This window comes from Pseudorasbora parva, chromosome 21 (assembly GCF_024679245.1).
Source record: "Pseudorasbora parva isolate DD20220531a chromosome 21, ASM2467924v1, whole genome shotgun sequence".
Lineage (NCBI taxonomy): Eukaryota > Metazoa > Chordata > Actinopteri > Cypriniformes > Gobionidae > Pseudorasbora > Pseudorasbora parva.
Window position 1 is genome coordinate 40,572,885 of NC_090192.1, and position 17,707 is coordinate 40,590,591.

The following is a 17,707-nucleotide window of genomic DNA, read 5'->3' on the forward strand; positions in this document are numbered from 1 at the left end:
TGTCTGTCATTAACTCCTCTCCCTAATGTCGCTCCACACCTGTAAGACCTCCGTTCATCTTCACACACAGTTTAAGATATTTTATATTTAGTCCGAGAGTGTATGCACACTATACTGTCCATGTCCAGAAAGGGAATAAAAACATCATCACAGTAGTCCATATGAGACATCAGTGGGTTAATTAGAGTCTCTTGAAGCATCCAAAATACATTTGGGTCCAAAAATAACAAAAACTACGACTTTATTCAGCATTGGCTTCTCTTCCGGGTTTGTGTTCAATCCTCTAATAAAGATTCAAACGGTTATGAATCAGCGAATTGATTCATGATTTGGATCGCCAATGTCTCGTGATTTCAGCAGTTTGACACGCGATCCGAATCATGAATCAATTCGCTGATTCATAACCGTTTGAATCTTTATTTGAGGATTGAACACAAACGCGGAAGAGAAGCCAATGCTGAATAAAGTCGTAGTTTTTGTTATTTTTGGACCCAAATGTATTTTGGATGCTTCAAGAGACTCTAATTAACCCACTGATGTCTCATATGGACTACTGTGATGATGTTTTTATTCCCTTTCTGGACATGGACAGTATAGTGTGCATACACTTGCATACGCTCTCGGACTAAATATAAAATATCTTAAACTGTGTGTGAAGATGAACAGAGGTCTGACGGGTGTGGAGCGACATTAGGGGGAGGAGTTAATGACAGACATTTCATTTTATTACAAGACGTGATTAATGTTTTAACTTTTGATATGTAGACATTTAAGATTTAAAGTAAAAATGCCCCTGATTGAATACTCACCTATCATATATATATATGTATGTATATCAATCAATCAATCAATCAACTTTATTTATATAGCGCTTTTACAATCACGATTGTGTCAAAGCAGCTTCACAGTGTCAAACAGGATAATATTGCGACAAAATTAGATTTGGCTGTACAGTCGTACTGGAGAAAACAGTGATGTTATCAGCTTATTTTAATTTATCATATAGCGACAATGTTGGCAGATCAGTATTATAGTTTATAGAATTAAATAAGACCTAATTCATATATTTTATTTGTATAATAAGTTGAATAACTTTAATCATATTTTTAGTATAATTTTAGTTTTAGTGTATAGGGAAATCTAGTGGTCAGGGACTGTATGTGCAGCACATCTGCATTGATCGGTTGGTTATAGCTAAATATCAGGATCTTTATATAAAGCAAAACTAGACATTTTCTAAATACTTTTTTTTAGCATTGTATGTGCTCAGTTGGAATGAAAATGTCACAATTAGGCTTAATTTTATAAACTGTAAAATACATTACAGTTCATTTAAAAATAAATACCACACACACACACACACACACACACACACACACACACATACTGAGTCTGACACTCACACACAGAGTCTGAAACTCACAAACACACTGAGTGCTCACACACACACACTGAGTCTGACATGCTCACACACACACACACACACACACTGAGTCTGACACTCACACACAGAGTCTGAAACTCACACACACACACTGAGTCTGACACACTCACACGCACACACTAAGTCTGACACACTCACACACACACACTGAGTCTGACACACTCACACTCAAACACTGAGTCTGACACAATCACACACTGAGTCTGACACACTCACGCGCACACACTGAGTCTGACACACTCACATGCACACACTGAGTCTGACACAATCACACACTGAGTCTGACACACTCACACGCACACACTGAGTCTGACACACTCACACACTGAGTCTGACACACTCACACACTGAGTCTGACACACTCACATGCACACACTGAGTCTGACACACTCACATGCACACACTGAGTCTGACACAATCACACACTGAGTCTGACACACTCACACGCACACACTGAGTCTGACACAATCACACACTGAGTCTGACACACTCACACTCAAACACTAAGTCTGACACACTCACACGCACACACTGAGTCTGACACACTCACACGCACACACTAAGTCTGACACACTCACACGCACACACTGAGTCTGACACACTCACACACACACACTGAGTCTGACACACTCACACTCAAACACTAAGTCTGACACACGCACACACTGAGTCTGACACACTCACACACACACACTGAGTCTGACACACTCGCACACACACACTGAGTCTGACACACTCACACACACACACTGAGTCTGACGCACACACGTTATGTTTTTGTGAATTGTGAGGACTTTCGAATTATGGATTTTACACTTTAAACTGTACATTATATCCCCCTACACTGCACCTAAACCTACCCATCACACACACACACACACACACACACACACACACACACACACACACACACACACACACACACACACACTGCCCCTAAACCTACCCATCCCAAGAAACATTCTGCATTTTTACTTTCTCATAAAAACTCCTCCTGTGTGATTTATAAGCCTTTTGTAAAGTGGGGCCATGGGTAATGTCCTCATATTTCACCCTCTCCTGTAATACCTGTGTCATACCCATGGCATTATACACATTTGTGCACTGATATTTCACAAAAACAAGCACGCACGCACGCGCGCGCACACACACACACACACACATACCTACACACACACACACACACACATACTGAATGAACACCACAAAATATGATCATACAGTTTTGAAAGCATTTTTTAGTTTCTTGTGTAAAGTCCCAATCCAAATTTAATTTAATCTAATTTTCATCAAAATGTTATTTATTTGTTGTAATTTCGTTTCTGACATGCACTTTGAGAACCCTTGCTTTAACCAATGAGATCGCGCGTCGACGATGACGTGCGTCAAGGCGGAAGTGGTGCCGTGCGCGCTCATGTGAAAGATTCTGCGGGTTACTAGCATAGGTTACTAGAGACGCTCCATGGCCCGCGCGCGCTGATATAATCGCTTCATAAACCATAGGATTCATCGCCAACACACCGAGGCCGCGACACGCGCCCGATAACCGGTGAGACAAACACACACACACTCACAACAGCGAGAGGAGGAGGCCCGGGCTGTGAGTGTGTGTGTTAGTGTGTGTGTCAAGTGTATGTGTGTCAGTGTGATTGTGAGTTATGAGTGTGTGTCAGTTTGAGAGATTGAGTGTGTGTGAGAGAGATGGAGTGTGTGTGTCAAAGAGTATGTGTGTCAGGTGAGTGTGAGTTAGTATGAGTGTTTGTTAGTATGTATGAGTGTGTGAGATAGAGTGTGTCAGTGTGAGTGAGAGATGGAGTGTGTGTCAAGTGTATGTGTGTCAGTGTGATTGTAAGTTAGTATGAGTGTGTCAGTGTTTATGAGTGTGTGAGATGGAGTGTGTGTCAGTGTGAGTGTGTGTGAGAGAGATGGAGTGTGTGTGTCAAGAGTATGTGTCAGGTTAGTATGTATGAGTGTGTGAGATGGAGTGTGTTAGTGTGTATGAGTGTGTGAGATGGAGTGTGTGTGTGTGTGTGTGTGTCAGTGGGAGAGATGGAGTGTGTGTCAAGTGTATGTGTGTCAGAGTGATTGTGAGTTAGTATGAGAGTGTGTTAGTGTGTGTGAGTGTGTGAGATGGAGTGTGTGTGAGAGATGGAGTGTGTGTCAAGTGTATGTGTGTCAGTGTGATTGTAAGTTAGTATGAGAGTGTGTTAGTGTGTATGAGTGTGTGAGATGGAGTGTGTGTGAGAGATGGAGTGTGTGTCAAGTGTATGAGTGTGTGAGATGGAGTGTGTGTGAGAGATGGAGTGTGTGTCAAGTGTATGTGTGTCAGTGTGATTGTGAGTTAGTATGAGAGTGTGTTAGTGTATGTGAGATGGAGTGTGTCAAGTTTGTGTGTCAGTGTGATTGTAAGTTAGTATGAGTGTGTTAGTGTGTATGAGTGTTTCTGAGATGGAGTGTGTGTGTCAGTGTGAGTGTGTGAGAGATGGAGTGTGTGTCAAGTGTATGTGTGCCATTGTGATTGTAAGTTAGTATGAGAGTGTGTGTGTGTTAGTGTGAGAGATGGAGTTTGTGTGAGAGATGGAGTGTGTGTCAGTGTGAGTGTGTGTGAGAGAGATGGAGTGTGTGCCAAGTGTATGTGTATGAGTCTGTGTCAGTGTATGTCTGATTGTCTGTCAGTGTGTGTGTGTGTGTGTGTGTGTATTAGAGCCCTAAATGTCAAAAACATAGTACAAAAAAGAATTATAACAGATTAATATGACCATATAAGGGAAACTTGTTTTAATATAGTATGTTTGTTAGTGATGTGTCTGCATGCTTTATTCAGCATTTATTTCGATGAAAGCGTTTTTATCATTTTATTTATTAATATTCTCTTCTTTTTCTGGTTAGGAAACGTCTGCGATGTCATTCATATTTGACTGGATCTACCGAGGGTTTAGTGGCGTTCTGCAGTTCTTAGGTAAGTTTAGAAAGTGTGTGTGTTCATGATCTCATGACGAGTGTGTGTGTGCTCATGACGAGTGTGTGTGTGCTCATGACGAGTGTGTGTGCTCATGATCTCATCTCTAGAGTTCAGAAGTACAGGGTCAGTAAGATTCGGTTTCTAAGAACAGAGCAATAAAGATGATATATGTTTAAACACCAATCAGGCATAACATTATGACCTAATATTGTGTTGGTCCCTCTGACCCGTCGAGGCATGGACTCCTCTAGACCCCTGAAGGTGTGCTGTGGTATCTGGCACCAAGATGTTAGCAGCAGATCATTTAAGTCCTGTAAGTTTTGAGGTGGGGCCTCCATGGATCGGACTTGTTTGTTCGGCTCATCCCACAGATGCTCGATTGGATTGAGATCTGGGGAATCTGGAGGCCAAGTCGACGCCTCAAACTGGTTGTTGTGCTCCTCAAACCATTCCTGAAGCATTTGTGCTTTGTGTCAGGAGCATTATCCTGCTGGAAGAGCCACAGCCACCAGAATACCGTTTCCATGAAAGGCTGAACATGGTCTCAGCAATGCTTAGGTAGGTGGAGCGTGTCAAAGTAACATCCACATGATGGAGGACCCAAGGTTTCCCAGCAGAACATTGGCCAAAGCATCACACTGCCTCCGCCGGCTCGCCTTCTTCCCATAGTGCATCCTGGGGCCATGTGTTCCCCGGGTAAGCCACACACACACACCCGGCCATCCACGTGATGTAAAAGAACACGTGATTCCTCAGACCAGGCCACCTTCTTCCATTGCTCCGTGGTCCAGTTCTGATGCTCACGTGCCACTGTTGGTGCTTTCGGCGGGGTCAGGGGTCAGAGGTCACCCTGACTGGTCCATACGCCTCAAACTGAGCTGCTCTGTGTATTCTGACAGCTTTCTATCAGAACCAGCATTAACTTCTGGAGCAGTTTGAGCTCCAGTAGCTCGTCTGTTTGATCGGACCCCACGGGCCAGCCTTCGCTCCCCACGTGCATCAATGAGCCTTGGCCGCCCATGACCCTGTGGCCGGTTCTCCACTGGTCCTTCCTTGGAGCACCACACGTGCCGCCCATGACCCTGTGGCCGGTTCTCCACTGGTCCTTCCTTGGAGCACTTTTGATAGATACTGACCACTGCAGACCGGGAACAGCCCACAAGAGCTGCAGTTCTGGAGATGCTCTGACCCAGTCGTCTAGCCGTCACAATCTGGCCAAACTCGCTCAAATCCTTACGCTTGCCCATTTCTCCTGCTACACACACATCAACTCTGAGGACTAAATGTTCACTTGCTGCCTAATATATCCCACCCACTAACAGGAGCCGTGATGAAGAGATCATCAGTGTTATTCACTTCACTGGTCATAATGTTATGCCTGATCGGTGTGTATTGAGCAGTCTTTGTTTTTGCAGGTTTGTATAAGAAGTCTGGGAAGCTGGTTTTTCTTGGGCTGGACAATGCTGGAAAAACGACTCTTCTGCACATGCTCAAAGACGACAGATTAGGACAACACGTGCCCACGTTACACCCCAGTAAGACCGATTTACTGCAATTAATAATTCCCATCATGCATTGCTCTCGGTTGATGCCCTGTTTGTGTTTTGTATTAGCGTCCGAGGAGCTGACCATTGCGGGAATGACGTTCACCACATTCGATCTGGGCGGTCATGTACAAGGTCAGAGCTCTATCAGCTCACGTGCTTTAATTCATTTGTTACGTTTTCTCACCTTTCTGTCTCTCAACCTGTGGAACACTTTACAATCAGGATAGTTTTTTAACATTAGTTCACTGCTCAATCAATGATCAATACGTCACCTGATAACACTGACTGTGTGTGTGTGTGAGAGAGAGGGTGTGTGTGTGTGTGTGTGTGTGTGTGAGAGAGAGGGTGTGTGTGTGTGTGTGTGTGTGTGTGTGTGTGTGTGTGTGTGTGTGTGTGTGTGTGTGTGTGTGTGTGAGAGAGAGGGTGTGTGTGTGTGTGTGTGTGTGTGTGTGTGTGTGTGTGTGTGAGAGAGAGGGTGTGTGTGTGTGTGTGTGTGTGTGTGTGTGTGTGTGAGTGAGTGAGTGAGAGGGAGTGTGTGTGAGAGAGTGAGAGAGAGTGTGAGTGAGTGTGTGTGTGTGTGTGTGTGTGTGTGTGTGTGTGTGTGTGTGTGTGTGTGTGTGTGTGTGTGTGTGTGTGTGTGATGGGTAGGTTTAGGGGCAGTATAAGGGGTTAGAAAATACGGTTTGTACAGTATAAAAACCATTATGCCTATGGAATGTCCCCATATTTCACAAAAACAAACGTGTGAGTGTGTGTGTGTGTGTGTGTGTGAGTGAGCGAGCTAATTATCATGTAAACAAACATACATGCAAACTCAATGGGCATATTGTGTCATCCAAACACATCGCAGTCATCTTCAGATATCACGCAATAAGTTGATATATTGATTATGGCGGCAGGCGTATTGACCGCCTCTCTCTCTCTCTCTCTCTCTCTCTCTCTCTCTCTCTCTCTCTCTCTAGCGCGGCGAGTGTGGAAGAATTACCTGCCGGCCGTTAACGCTGTGGTCTTCCTCGTGGACTGTGCAGATCACGCGCGTCTCGCAGAGTCTAAGGTGGAGCTCGATGTAAGTCGTGAGATTGGGGAAATGCCCATTATATTCAGTTTTATATCACACTCAAACCAAAGCAACTTGGATGAATTGGTTGTCCAGGCTCTGCTGTCGGACGAGACGATCTCCAGCGTGCCGGTGCTGGTGTTGGGCAATAAGATCGACCGCCCCGAGGCTGTGAGTGAGATGAGGCTACGAGAGGTGTTCGTTCTGGAAGGACAGACTACTGGGAAGGTCAGTAGGACTGTCATTTTTGAGAAAAATCTAATTTGAATGGAAATCAAATATCAATCAATGTATTCGAATATATTCGAACATCTACGACCACCAAGACTTGAACAGTTTTATAAAAGCTATTTATTTGTTGTAAAGTGTAATAATCATCTCAGAAAAAAAAAATTGGGGGCATTTTTATTCCGATTGAGGTGTTTATATGGAGCATTTTCATTCGGATTGGACTTTTAAACCGATGTAGTGCTCCATGTAAACGCACCTATAGACTGTAAAAAAAAACTGCACTACATGGTAGAGCCCTGCACGGGCCTCAAATCTAGGCCCTAGCCCGGCCCTGGCCCGAGACGCTGAGGCCCTGGCCCGAGACGCTGAGGCCCTGGCCCGAGATGCTGAGGCCCTGGCCCGAGATGCTGAGGCCCTGGCCCTGGCCCTGGCCCGAGACGCTGAGGCCCTGGCCCGGCCCTGGCCCGAGACGCTGAGGCCCTGGCCCGGCCCTGGCCCGAGACGCTGAGGCCCTGGCCCGGCCCTGGCCCGAGACGCTGAGGCCCTGGCCCGAGACGCTGAGGCCCTGGCCCGGCCCTGGCCCGAGGCGCTGAGGCCCTGGCCCGGCCCTGGCCCGAGACGCTGAGGCCCTGGCCCGAGACGCTGAGGCCCTGGCCCGGCTCTGGCCCGAGGCGCTGAGGCCCTGGCCCGGCCCTGGCCCGAGACGCTGAGGCCCTGGCCCGAGATGCTGAGGCCCTGGCCCGGCCCTGGCCCGAGACGCTGAGGCCCTGGCCCGGCTCTGGCCCGAGGCGCTGAGGCCCTGGCCCGGCCCTGGCCCGAGACGCTGAGGCCCTGGCCCGAGATGCTGAGGCCCTGGCCCGGCCCTGGCCCGAGACGCTGAGGCCCTGGCCCGAGACGCTGAGGCCCTGGCCCGGCTCTGGCCCGAGGCGCTGAGGCCCTGGCCCGGCCCTGGCCCGAGACGCTGAGGCCCTGGCCCGGCCCTGGCCCGAGACGCTGAGGCCCTGGCCCGGCCCTGGCCCGAGACGCTGAGGCCCTGGCCCGGCCCTGGCCCGAGACGCTGAGGCCCTGGCCCGGCCCTGGCCCGAGACGCTGAGGCCCTGGCCCGGCTCTGGCCCGAGACGCTGAGGCCCTGGCCCGGCCCTGGCCCGAGACGCTGAGGCCCTGGCCCGGCCCTGGCCCGAGACGCTGAGGCCCTGGCCCGGCCCTGGCCCGAGACGCTGAGGCCCTGGCCCGAGACGCTGAGGCCCTGGCCCGGCCCTGGCCCGAGGCGCTGAGGCCCTGGCCCGGCCCTGGCCCGAGACGCTGAGGCCCTGGCCCGAGACGCTGAGGCCCTGGCCCGAGACGCTGAGGCCCTGGCCCGAGACGCTGAGGCCCTGGCCCGGCCCTGGCCCGAGGCGCTGAGGCCCTGGCCCGGCCCTGGCCCGAGACGCTGAGGCCCTGGCCCGGCCCTGGCCCGAGACGCTGAGGCCCTGGCCCGAGACGCTGAGGCCCTGGCCCGGCTCTGGCCCGAGGCGCTGAGGCCCTGGCCCGAGACGCTGAGGCCCTGGCCCGGCTCTGGCCCGAGGCGCTGAGGCCCTGGCCCGAGACGCTGAGGCCCTGGCCCGAGATGCTGAGGCCCTGGCCCGGCCCTGGCCCGAGACGCTGAGGCCCTGGCCCGAGACGCTGAGGCCCTGGCCCGAGACGCTGAGGCCCTGGCCCGAGACGCTGAGGCCCTGGCCCGAGACGCTGAGGCCCTGGCCCGAGACGCTGAGGCCCTGGCCCGAGACGCTGAGGCCCTGGCCCGGCCCTGGCCCGAGACGCTGAGGCCCTGGCCCGGCCCTGGCCCGAGACGCTGAGGCCCTGGCCCGGCCCTGGCCCGAGACGCTGAGGCCCTGGCCCGAGACGCTGAGGCCCTGGCCCAAGACGCTGAGGCCCTGGCCCGGCTCTGGCCCGAGGCGCTGAGGCCCTTTTTTTTTACATTGTTGCAGCCATTAAAATAGTTTTGTTTTTAATATCAAAGTAGTCATATTTCGTTTTGTTTCTTTATTAAGTTAATTTCATATTCAACATCATATCTATCTGACTACAACATTTTCATGTTTGAAAGTCTGTAGGTTAACATAAATGCAGATATAGGCCTAGCCTAATTGTAATAATAAAAAACAACATAATTATCGATTTTGAAATATTAAACCAGTCAATATAGAACGAAATATTCTGTAGCCTTTTGCCATGTATCAATACCATGGATAGCCTATGGCAGCCTTTCTCAAACTTTTTTCAGTCAGGGCACCTTTCAAAAGTGCATACAATTTCAAGGCACCCCAGTTTAAAATATAATTTAAAAACACTGCATAACCCAAATTTAAATGCAAATGTCCTGTTTATTTAGACAGTAATGAACAGAGTGTAATCCGCTAATATGTTTAACCCTTTCACACGTAAATTTAAAACATTCTGTTTTTCAAAGCGACCGTTATTAATGTGTCACTTTATGGTTTCCATGGTGACGCGTCATTGCTTGTCACGTGACACACCGCAGCAACAACAGAGCTGAATGAATGATGATCTGCTTTTATGTCATTTTTCCTTTTTTATTCAAAATATTCACAATTTTTTTAGATATGGCCTGAAATATCTGATATTCCGATTGTCAAATATTTGCAAGTGGCAGTGTTTTGTCGTTTAAACAACTTTATAATGATCGCGTTAGTTGAGCTGTATGCACGATGGGCGCCGCCATCGCCGCCGCAGGCGCAGTTCAGAAAATCAGATCTGTTAGATTTAAGTTACAAGACGTGAATTCTCCCAAAATACATAAAAGTAAGTGGCAGGTGAACTGGTAGAAGAATAGAGTAAACTTTAAAGTTACTTACACAATGTGTATCTGATATGAATAAAACTAAGTATAGTGGGAAGGATTATTATTGCCTCTTCATTTTTCATCATTGTGTATTTTACAAACTCTAAATGTATTGTTTTTTTTAGTAAGTATATGTTTGAAACCTAAAATAAACATTATGTGGCTGAAAACACTGATAAGTTGTGCTATATGACAGCTCTGACGCGCCTGTCTCTGGCTCAGTGCAAGCCAACGCGAAAGCACATTTGAATGAACGTGATGCACTGACCGTTCTAATCACATGCGTGAATGTGTGATCATACGTGCGAAAGGGTTAAAAAGAAGAAGAATGTATTTAAGTAAATTCAAATATATTCTATATATGAAATTTCAGATTATTATTATTATTTATTTTTAGCCAACTTAATTTTTTGGCAGCACCCCTGACACGGTCACGGGGCACCCCAGTGTGCCGCGGCACCCACTTTGAGAAAGGCTGGCCTATGGTATGGGCCGGCTACTGCCGACGTTGTCTTTGCTGTATCAATGGGCAATATATTTATTTTTAACATGAAGTATAGGGCTTCCCTGTACATTAATAGCAGCAGACGCCCCGCGGATGACACACAACAGAAACGCCACGCTCACACCACGCTTGCAGTGTGTCTCCGGCCTTAACTCTAGCAGCTGCGCTGAAGAAACGCGGACTCTGAACCTATGCTCTGAACACTGTGCCAGCCATATCTTGACAGTCGCGTTAGCTATTATGGTCTCATGTTGTTTCCACCAGCGCAGAACATCTCATTGTTCCTTTTATTTGATAAAATAAATATAAAACGAAGGAGAAGCATAAAAAGGCCCGCCTTTTTGGTATGACGTGAAAGCTGGCCCGAAGCCCGGCCCTAGGGGCGTAAAAAAGTCGGGGCCCGTCAGGCTCGGGCATAAATGCAGGGCTTTACTACATGGCACTTTAAAAACCAGATAGTTTATTTATAGTTACGGGTATTACACGTGATGTTCGAATGCATATTTGAATAAAAAGTGACAGCCCTAAAGGTCAGTGTTGGTCAATCACAGACTCAGCTACTCCTGAATCAAATCTAAATGTAATCAAACCATGTGATCATGTCAAAGCCAGCATTAGTAACATGACAGCTCCCCAGCACGTTCGTCTACAATTGGTCCAAAATGCTGCGGCCAAATTTAATTTTAAAAAACGACGAAATTTCGACCATGTCTCGCCCCTCCGGCGAGCTCCTGACTACCAATCAAATTCAGAATTGACTATAAAATTCTGGGAAGGTCAGTGTTGGTCAATCAAAGACTCAGCAACTCCTGAATCAAATCTAAATGTATTCAAACCATGTGATCGTGTCAAAGCCAAAGATTAATATGGCCGTAGTGTCCGTGACGTCACCCTTAGGATTCCGATAAGCCGTTCAGAAGCGTAAAGAAGAGGCGAGCTGGCCGTCGCCATCTTGCGAGCGCATCAAGCCTGGATAACAGAAAATGGGCAAAGAGGCAGGATGTGGGCGGAGCTTAGGTGACGCGATGACTATAGACGGCAGATAAACGGCATCCACCTGTCACTCAAAGTAACCACGCCCTTAATTATGCAGAACTTTAAGGCTTTATATAATGTAAATGAATGAGTTATAAAAAAAAAATCCCTCACAGTCGTCATGAAGGGCAAAATTAGCCGTATAGACCAAAACCACAATTTGTCCCAGACTGTAAACATGTTTTTTTCTGCTGTAAATTTGGGAATTTTAACATGGGACTCAATAGAGTGCCGAAGTTATGACGTCACTTTGTTGGCCAAAACGCGGAAGTGAGTTAGCATTTTAGCACTTCCGGTTCCCTCTGTAACCCAGGTCACTAAAGGGTTAAAAATAGAATCTTGAGAAGAAAATACATCATGCCTTATATGTAGAAAAAAATGTCATTAATACAACTTAAAACGTACTTCAAATAATAAGAGAAATTGATACATAAAAATATTTTTGTTTTATGCAAATTGAAACTGGTTGGCGCGATCTGAGAACCCGTATTGGTTGAACTAGAGGTTAGTCCCGCCCCTTAGAGATCGTTCGGATGAAGAAGTCAAGCGAGTCTGCTTGCTTGGTGGCAGAGATATAATAAGAGTTAGAAATAAGAGAGGAAAAAACGGCGAAATTGAGCGTGAATCTTTTGAAAGTGCGTCTTATCAAACACTAATGAGTGTAGATACGTTTGAGTTTGAGAAAGAGAGGATTTTCCTGAAGAAGCCTGAATCAACGTTTACAAGAGTTTTTTTTATTTTATATTTTTCTTGTTATTTGGATTATTTTCTCCTTGGCCGGGTTTTTTTTCCTCCCCCTCTCTCTTTTCTTTATGCATATGTGAGTGCATGTTTCGTCTGCTGTCGATCCTGAGCTCCAGCGATTGAGATTGCCATTGTGGAATTGTCCTTGCCTGTTGCTGTGTGCACGTTGCTTGGACTGGCGAGCCATTCCCATCCGTTTCGTACCTGGTGATGTGATTTCAACAGTGTGAAATATAGATTGGTAGGACAGAACAGATTTTTCTTTCCTATTCTTTTTATTGGACCGAACTAATTTTTTTTCCCTTCCATTTTTTTTATTGAGATAACGTCACTGATTATTTTTTTGGATTGAATTGTTTTTTTTCCCATCAACCGTGTGCAACCACTCTTCAATAATTTTTTCCACATTATTTTGCTTCCTTGGATCTGAACTGAGACATTGGATCTGAATTGGGACACTGAAATTGATTTGAGACCTTGTTTTTGAATTGAGACATTCAATGTTGAATTAAGACACAGTTTTTTTTTTATTATTTGACATTCCATTTGAACACTACTGTTTAATTAATATCTTTTTTTGTAAAGATATATATTTTTTTTTGTCGCTGTCTTTTATCTTTCATTTCAACAGTCATTAAGAAAAAGTCCTAGAAAACAAGAACTATACAAAAATACAATTTTCTTAATATCTAATTTTGATGTCTGAGTAGTCATTCCCTTCTTGCTCTTGCTGTGCATCAGTTTTTCTTCCTCCAGAGAGTTGAACTTAGTCTTCTGTGACTGGTCCAAAAGTGATTTAACTACCCCGCAGTAACGTGCTAAGGGCTACACTCGCTCTAAGGTCTATGGGTTTTTTGAATGGGTGTTTGCTAAATCGCCTGAAATAAGGTCTGTGGTTAACAAAGCCTCTAAATATTTTCACGTTTTGATCTATGACATAAAACACACTCGTTCTAACCTGCTTGTGATTTTTTTTTTTACTTTATTGTGTCTTAAAAACGGCGGTTGCTAACAAGTTGCTAAAAGGGACTACATCCTTTGGCCGGGACTTTAGACGTCATCGTGACAAACAGGAAATCTCACCAGCCCGCGTTTCATTCACTTTTTAATAAAAATAAAAAACTAGCCCGCGTTTCAGCCTCACGTTCTTATAAGTTTACCTTTCAGTTAATATACATAAAGTTATATACAGGGCCGGCTCTAGCTCTTTGGTTGCTCTAGGCGAGATGGAGTTTTGCGCGCCCCCGCCCCACTCACTTTTATCGTCTCTAATTCAGCACATGTCTGTTTTCCTAGGCCTACCCCTAACCGAGAAGCACTTATTATTAAACACGTTAGACGCTTTATTTCCACTTTTCTAATATTTTCTCACTTTTTATTGAAAATAAATGCCTTTCCGATCTGATATGTGATGGGAAAAGGGAATAGAGCGAGTGTGGCAAAAGGCAGATTCGAACCTCTGATCGATATGCGTCAAAACTTGATGATATGCGACTTACCCCTACACTACAGCCACTGTAGAGAGTATGGTGATTTCTGTCAATTTGTCTATCCTAATCAATCTTTAAGTAAAACACATCATATTTGTGTTTAATGTAAATAATATGGCATCTATCGTTACTCTAGTAAAAAAAAAAAAAAACGAAAGGCCCCACTTTTTATTTGCTCCCGACGCCCATGTAGATTGCATACTTTTCATAACTAACGTGCATACTTTATCCATATTTATAACGAACTGGACTTTTGATATTTAAATTACATCCATGTAGGTTATTGTAGAGTTATGTTTGCAATATGTAGTCATACGTAGAAAACTAGCAAGTGATAGCTTAGTGACAATATTAATAATATTTTTTAAATAAATATTAGTTGATAATATTGATAATACTAAGTAATTTTATTTTGTTATGATGATCATGTTTAATAAACATTGTTTTATTTCGCTTGTTCTGATTCTATGCTTAAAGGGAAGTAATGGGCGGCACTAGAGCGCGCTCGCGCTCCTAACACAATTGTCGCCCTAGGCAACCGCCTAGCTCGCCTATAGGGCTTGGGCACCGCGTTGCATTCTGGGACGTCGCGGCCATGTTGATGGCCTCGCGAATGTAAAAATACAGCAAGTCGAATGAGGAGAAGCAGAGTTGGGAGAAAGAAAAAACATGTTAAAATCCTGAAAGGGATGTGGAATTTACTGGGATACGTTAAATAGGGAAGGCAGGGACCGCTATAGAGACAAAATCGGAACTATTAAAGTTTTGGATCCACATGCATTTCCAAAGAAAGAGCGGAGCACCGACAACGACGAAAGCTTTATTTTGTTGGTCCCCAACAGACATTCTACTGACTATAAGTAACTTTGCAACTACAATTCAACTTATTCTACTAACCCGAACCCCAACACATAACCATAACCTACAGTCTACTAATACTCTAATTACTGTTAGTTGACATGCTGTTGAAAACGTACATAGGTAGTAGAATGTTTAAAGTGGACAATCGAAATAAAGTCTAACCGATACGTATATATTATTATTATTATTTTTTTTATTATATAAGAAATTGCTCTGCCTCCGTTTTTAGTTGTTATTGCAATGTTATTGTTTACTATATTTATAATTTGCACTTCCTCCATTTCTGTATCTTTTGTTGTTATTTTATAGATACCTATTTATTTGCTTATATAGTATTGAAAGAATTTATTTTTAAAAAAAGTGTATTTATTATTGTTATATAAAGTGCACTCCGTTATATAAAGTGCAACAACTTGCACTCCGTTTTCTGTGTTCATTTTTTATTTGTAACCTTTCACCTTGAAGCATTCCACATTTCTGTGTTCTCAGGTTGCACTACTTGCAAATAAACACTAAAAAACATCTGATTGTGTGACAATTCTTGCTTTTTGCACATCGTACTGTTATTACTTCTTGTCCGTGGTTGCGCCTCCAAGCATGAAAGCGGTGGAAAGTTAATCCATTTTCGACATTTGCCATGGTGATTATGTGTTGCGCTGTTACACCCCAAAATGCAGCAACGGTTTACCATAGTTGAAATAACGCCAAAATAATCAAATTAAGACACACGACTGAGAGGGAGTACGTCTATGAACAGTGCACAGTAGTCCGAGTAGCAGTAAAGGATGCCATCAACATGGCCGCCACGCCAAGTAATGACGTCATGACGCCCAAGCCCTATAGCAAACGCCGGCCCTGGTTATATATTTAGTCCTTTCAAATAGCAGTTTCCAAATATTGTTGTACACAGAAATCTGTGATATTAAGGTAACCGATTACCAGTTCTTCATTTATGTGGAGAGACCGTCACCGTAGTGTTTTGTCTAGTCCCGAGATGGAAGCACAAGTCGTCGAATGAAAGCTGCGCTGTTCTACATGTCCAGATTTATAGCGGTTCTCTCCTCGATTATGATCAATCGTCTAAGGAAAATGAGATACGATTGTAAATTGATACGGCTAAGTTATAGCTTACGTCGTTAATGCTTCTGAGGTGGTAAAAACTTGTTTTTTTCTGGCGAATTAGCAAACATACAGTCAAACATAATACAGTGAAAGATAATCTGTAAAGTCTATTTGGGGCACGATGATGAGGCATAATAGCCTAATCTTAATCACAAAGAAAATAATATTAAGGTTTATATAAACGAACAAAATAATAAATGAATAAATAAAACATTAACAAACGAGAAAACTAATCTCAGAGAGGCACGCATAAACCCAATTAGTTTCTAACATTTTTGGAAAAAACAAATGGTCAATATTTCTCATGAAAAAATGGATTAGTGTTCATCCACAGCGCAGATCATAATGAGCGAACGTGTTTTTAAATAAAGTTTGAGGAAGCTTGATGATGACGTAGATCTGCGACTGTGTGCTGTAGTTCGTTAATAGCCTACCGTTAGCATTTTATATCTGACGGCTTTATTTAGGTTTCAAACGGTGTACATTTTGGATTCACTTGCAAAGATTATCTTGATAGACAAAACGTGTAAGGGTCATAACTCTTTGTTGAACACAGATCTTATTTTTTGCGATTGTCCAAAAGTCTATGGGGAAAATGCACAGGCTTTTGATCGAGGGAACCCATGCGCCGCTAACTTCCAGGTTGGCCTCCAAAGTGGCGTCATGACTTCGGCACTCTATGAGATTCTGCTCCTTCTGGAGCCCTAGTGGGCAGTCGAGGAATTGCAGTTTAAATTACTTCCGTATTGGCTTCTAGAGATCTCTGGTGTTTGTCGCTTGGTGGTAACGCAGCGCTTTTTTATCATATCACACACATCTGAGTGTGTCTGAGTGTGTTAAATGTTATAATGCGAGTCTGTGAGACACTTGTTCACACTGCAGTGAGTGAGATCACATTAGGCGGTAAAATATGGTACTCTGTGCGGTAAATCAACAACACCAGATTAAAACAATAAGACTAACTGTGTTGAGCTGGAGAACAATCATCACTTTCTGTCCATCAATGATCCAAACAGCTGCCGTTTGGTCAAAGCCCAGCATTTAAATTTCTTTTTTAATTTGTGCTTGTAGATTGTGAGATGCTGAATTAGCTTCTACTTGTACAGCACTTTGGTCAGTCTGGCAACTGTTTTAAATGTGCTCTATAAATAAATGAACTGAACATGACGTGTGTGTGTGTGTGTGTGTGTTTCAGGGCGGCGTGTCACTGAAGGAACTGAGCGCACGGCCACTGGAGGTCTTCATGTGCAGTGTGTTGAAGAAACAGGGATACGGGGAAGGTTTCCGATGGCTTTCGCAGTACATCGACTGATTTCAAACGCGCTCTGACCGTCAGCAATAAGAGATTTAGTGTGTTTTAGTGGATATTACTGGTCGTTTTAGTCTCAATTCACTGTTAAAGTTAGTAAAGGATGAGTTCACTTCAAAATTGAGCATTTCCTGATCGTTTCCTCACCCCATCTCATCCCAGATGTTTGTCTTTCGTTCTTCAGTCGAAAAGGAATTTTTTTTAGGAAAACATTCCAGGATTTTTCTCCTCATAATGGACTCCAATGGGAACCAACGGCTGAAGGTCCAAATCAATGAGGAAGAGCTTCAGAGACTCTGATGATCCAGAGGAATAGAGTCTGATCCAGACTGACCATCGGACATTTACAACACAAACACACATTTATATACTTTTAAACCTCAAACACACATCTTTGATGTTCTGCTTTTGCACGACGTATGATATGACGTAGGTGGAAGTGCCGACCCAGAGTTAAAACGAACGTGCAAAGACTAAATCACCCTTACACAAATAAAGGAGAAACAACGAGGACAGATGGTTTTAATGTTGGAGGAGAACATGAGATGTTTAGATCAT

The 17,707-nt window shown here is 44.5% G+C and overlaps 1 protein-coding gene across 1 annotated transcript; it reads left to right on the forward strand.

Moving 5' to 3' along the window:
- Nucleotides 1-2,826: 2,826 nt before the first annotated feature.
- sar1aa (secretion associated, Ras related GTPase 1Aa) lies at nt 2,827-17,324 on the forward strand. The gene is made up of 7 exons (XM_067430362.1): nt 2,827-2,993; nt 4,334-4,403; nt 5,822-5,941; nt 6,020-6,085; nt 6,916-7,019; nt 7,107-7,238; nt 17,036-17,324. The coding sequence occupies exons 2-7, from the start codon at nt 4,346-4,348 to the stop codon at nt 17,150-17,152; spliced, it is 597 nt and encodes a 198-aa protein (XP_067286463.1). The 5' UTR covers nt 2,827-2,993; nt 4,334-4,345; the 3' UTR covers nt 17,153-17,324.
- Nucleotides 17,325-17,707: the final 383 nt, after the last annotated feature.

Bases quoted from the DNA above. Each gene is read 5' to 3' on its own strand.
- sar1aa (XM_067430362.1), top strand. From the start codon at position 4,346: ATGTCATTCATATTTGACTGGATCTACCGAGGGTTTAGTGGCGTTCTG. The intron at 4,404-5,821 runs GTAAGTTTAGAA...TTGTTTTTGCAG, and splicing joins TGGCGTTCTGCAGTTCTTAG to GTTTGTATAAGAAGTCTGGG. The intron at 7,020-7,106 runs GTAAGTCGTGAG...TTGGTTGTCCAG, and splicing joins AGTCTAAGGTGGAGCTCGAT to GCTCTGCTGTCGGACGAGAC.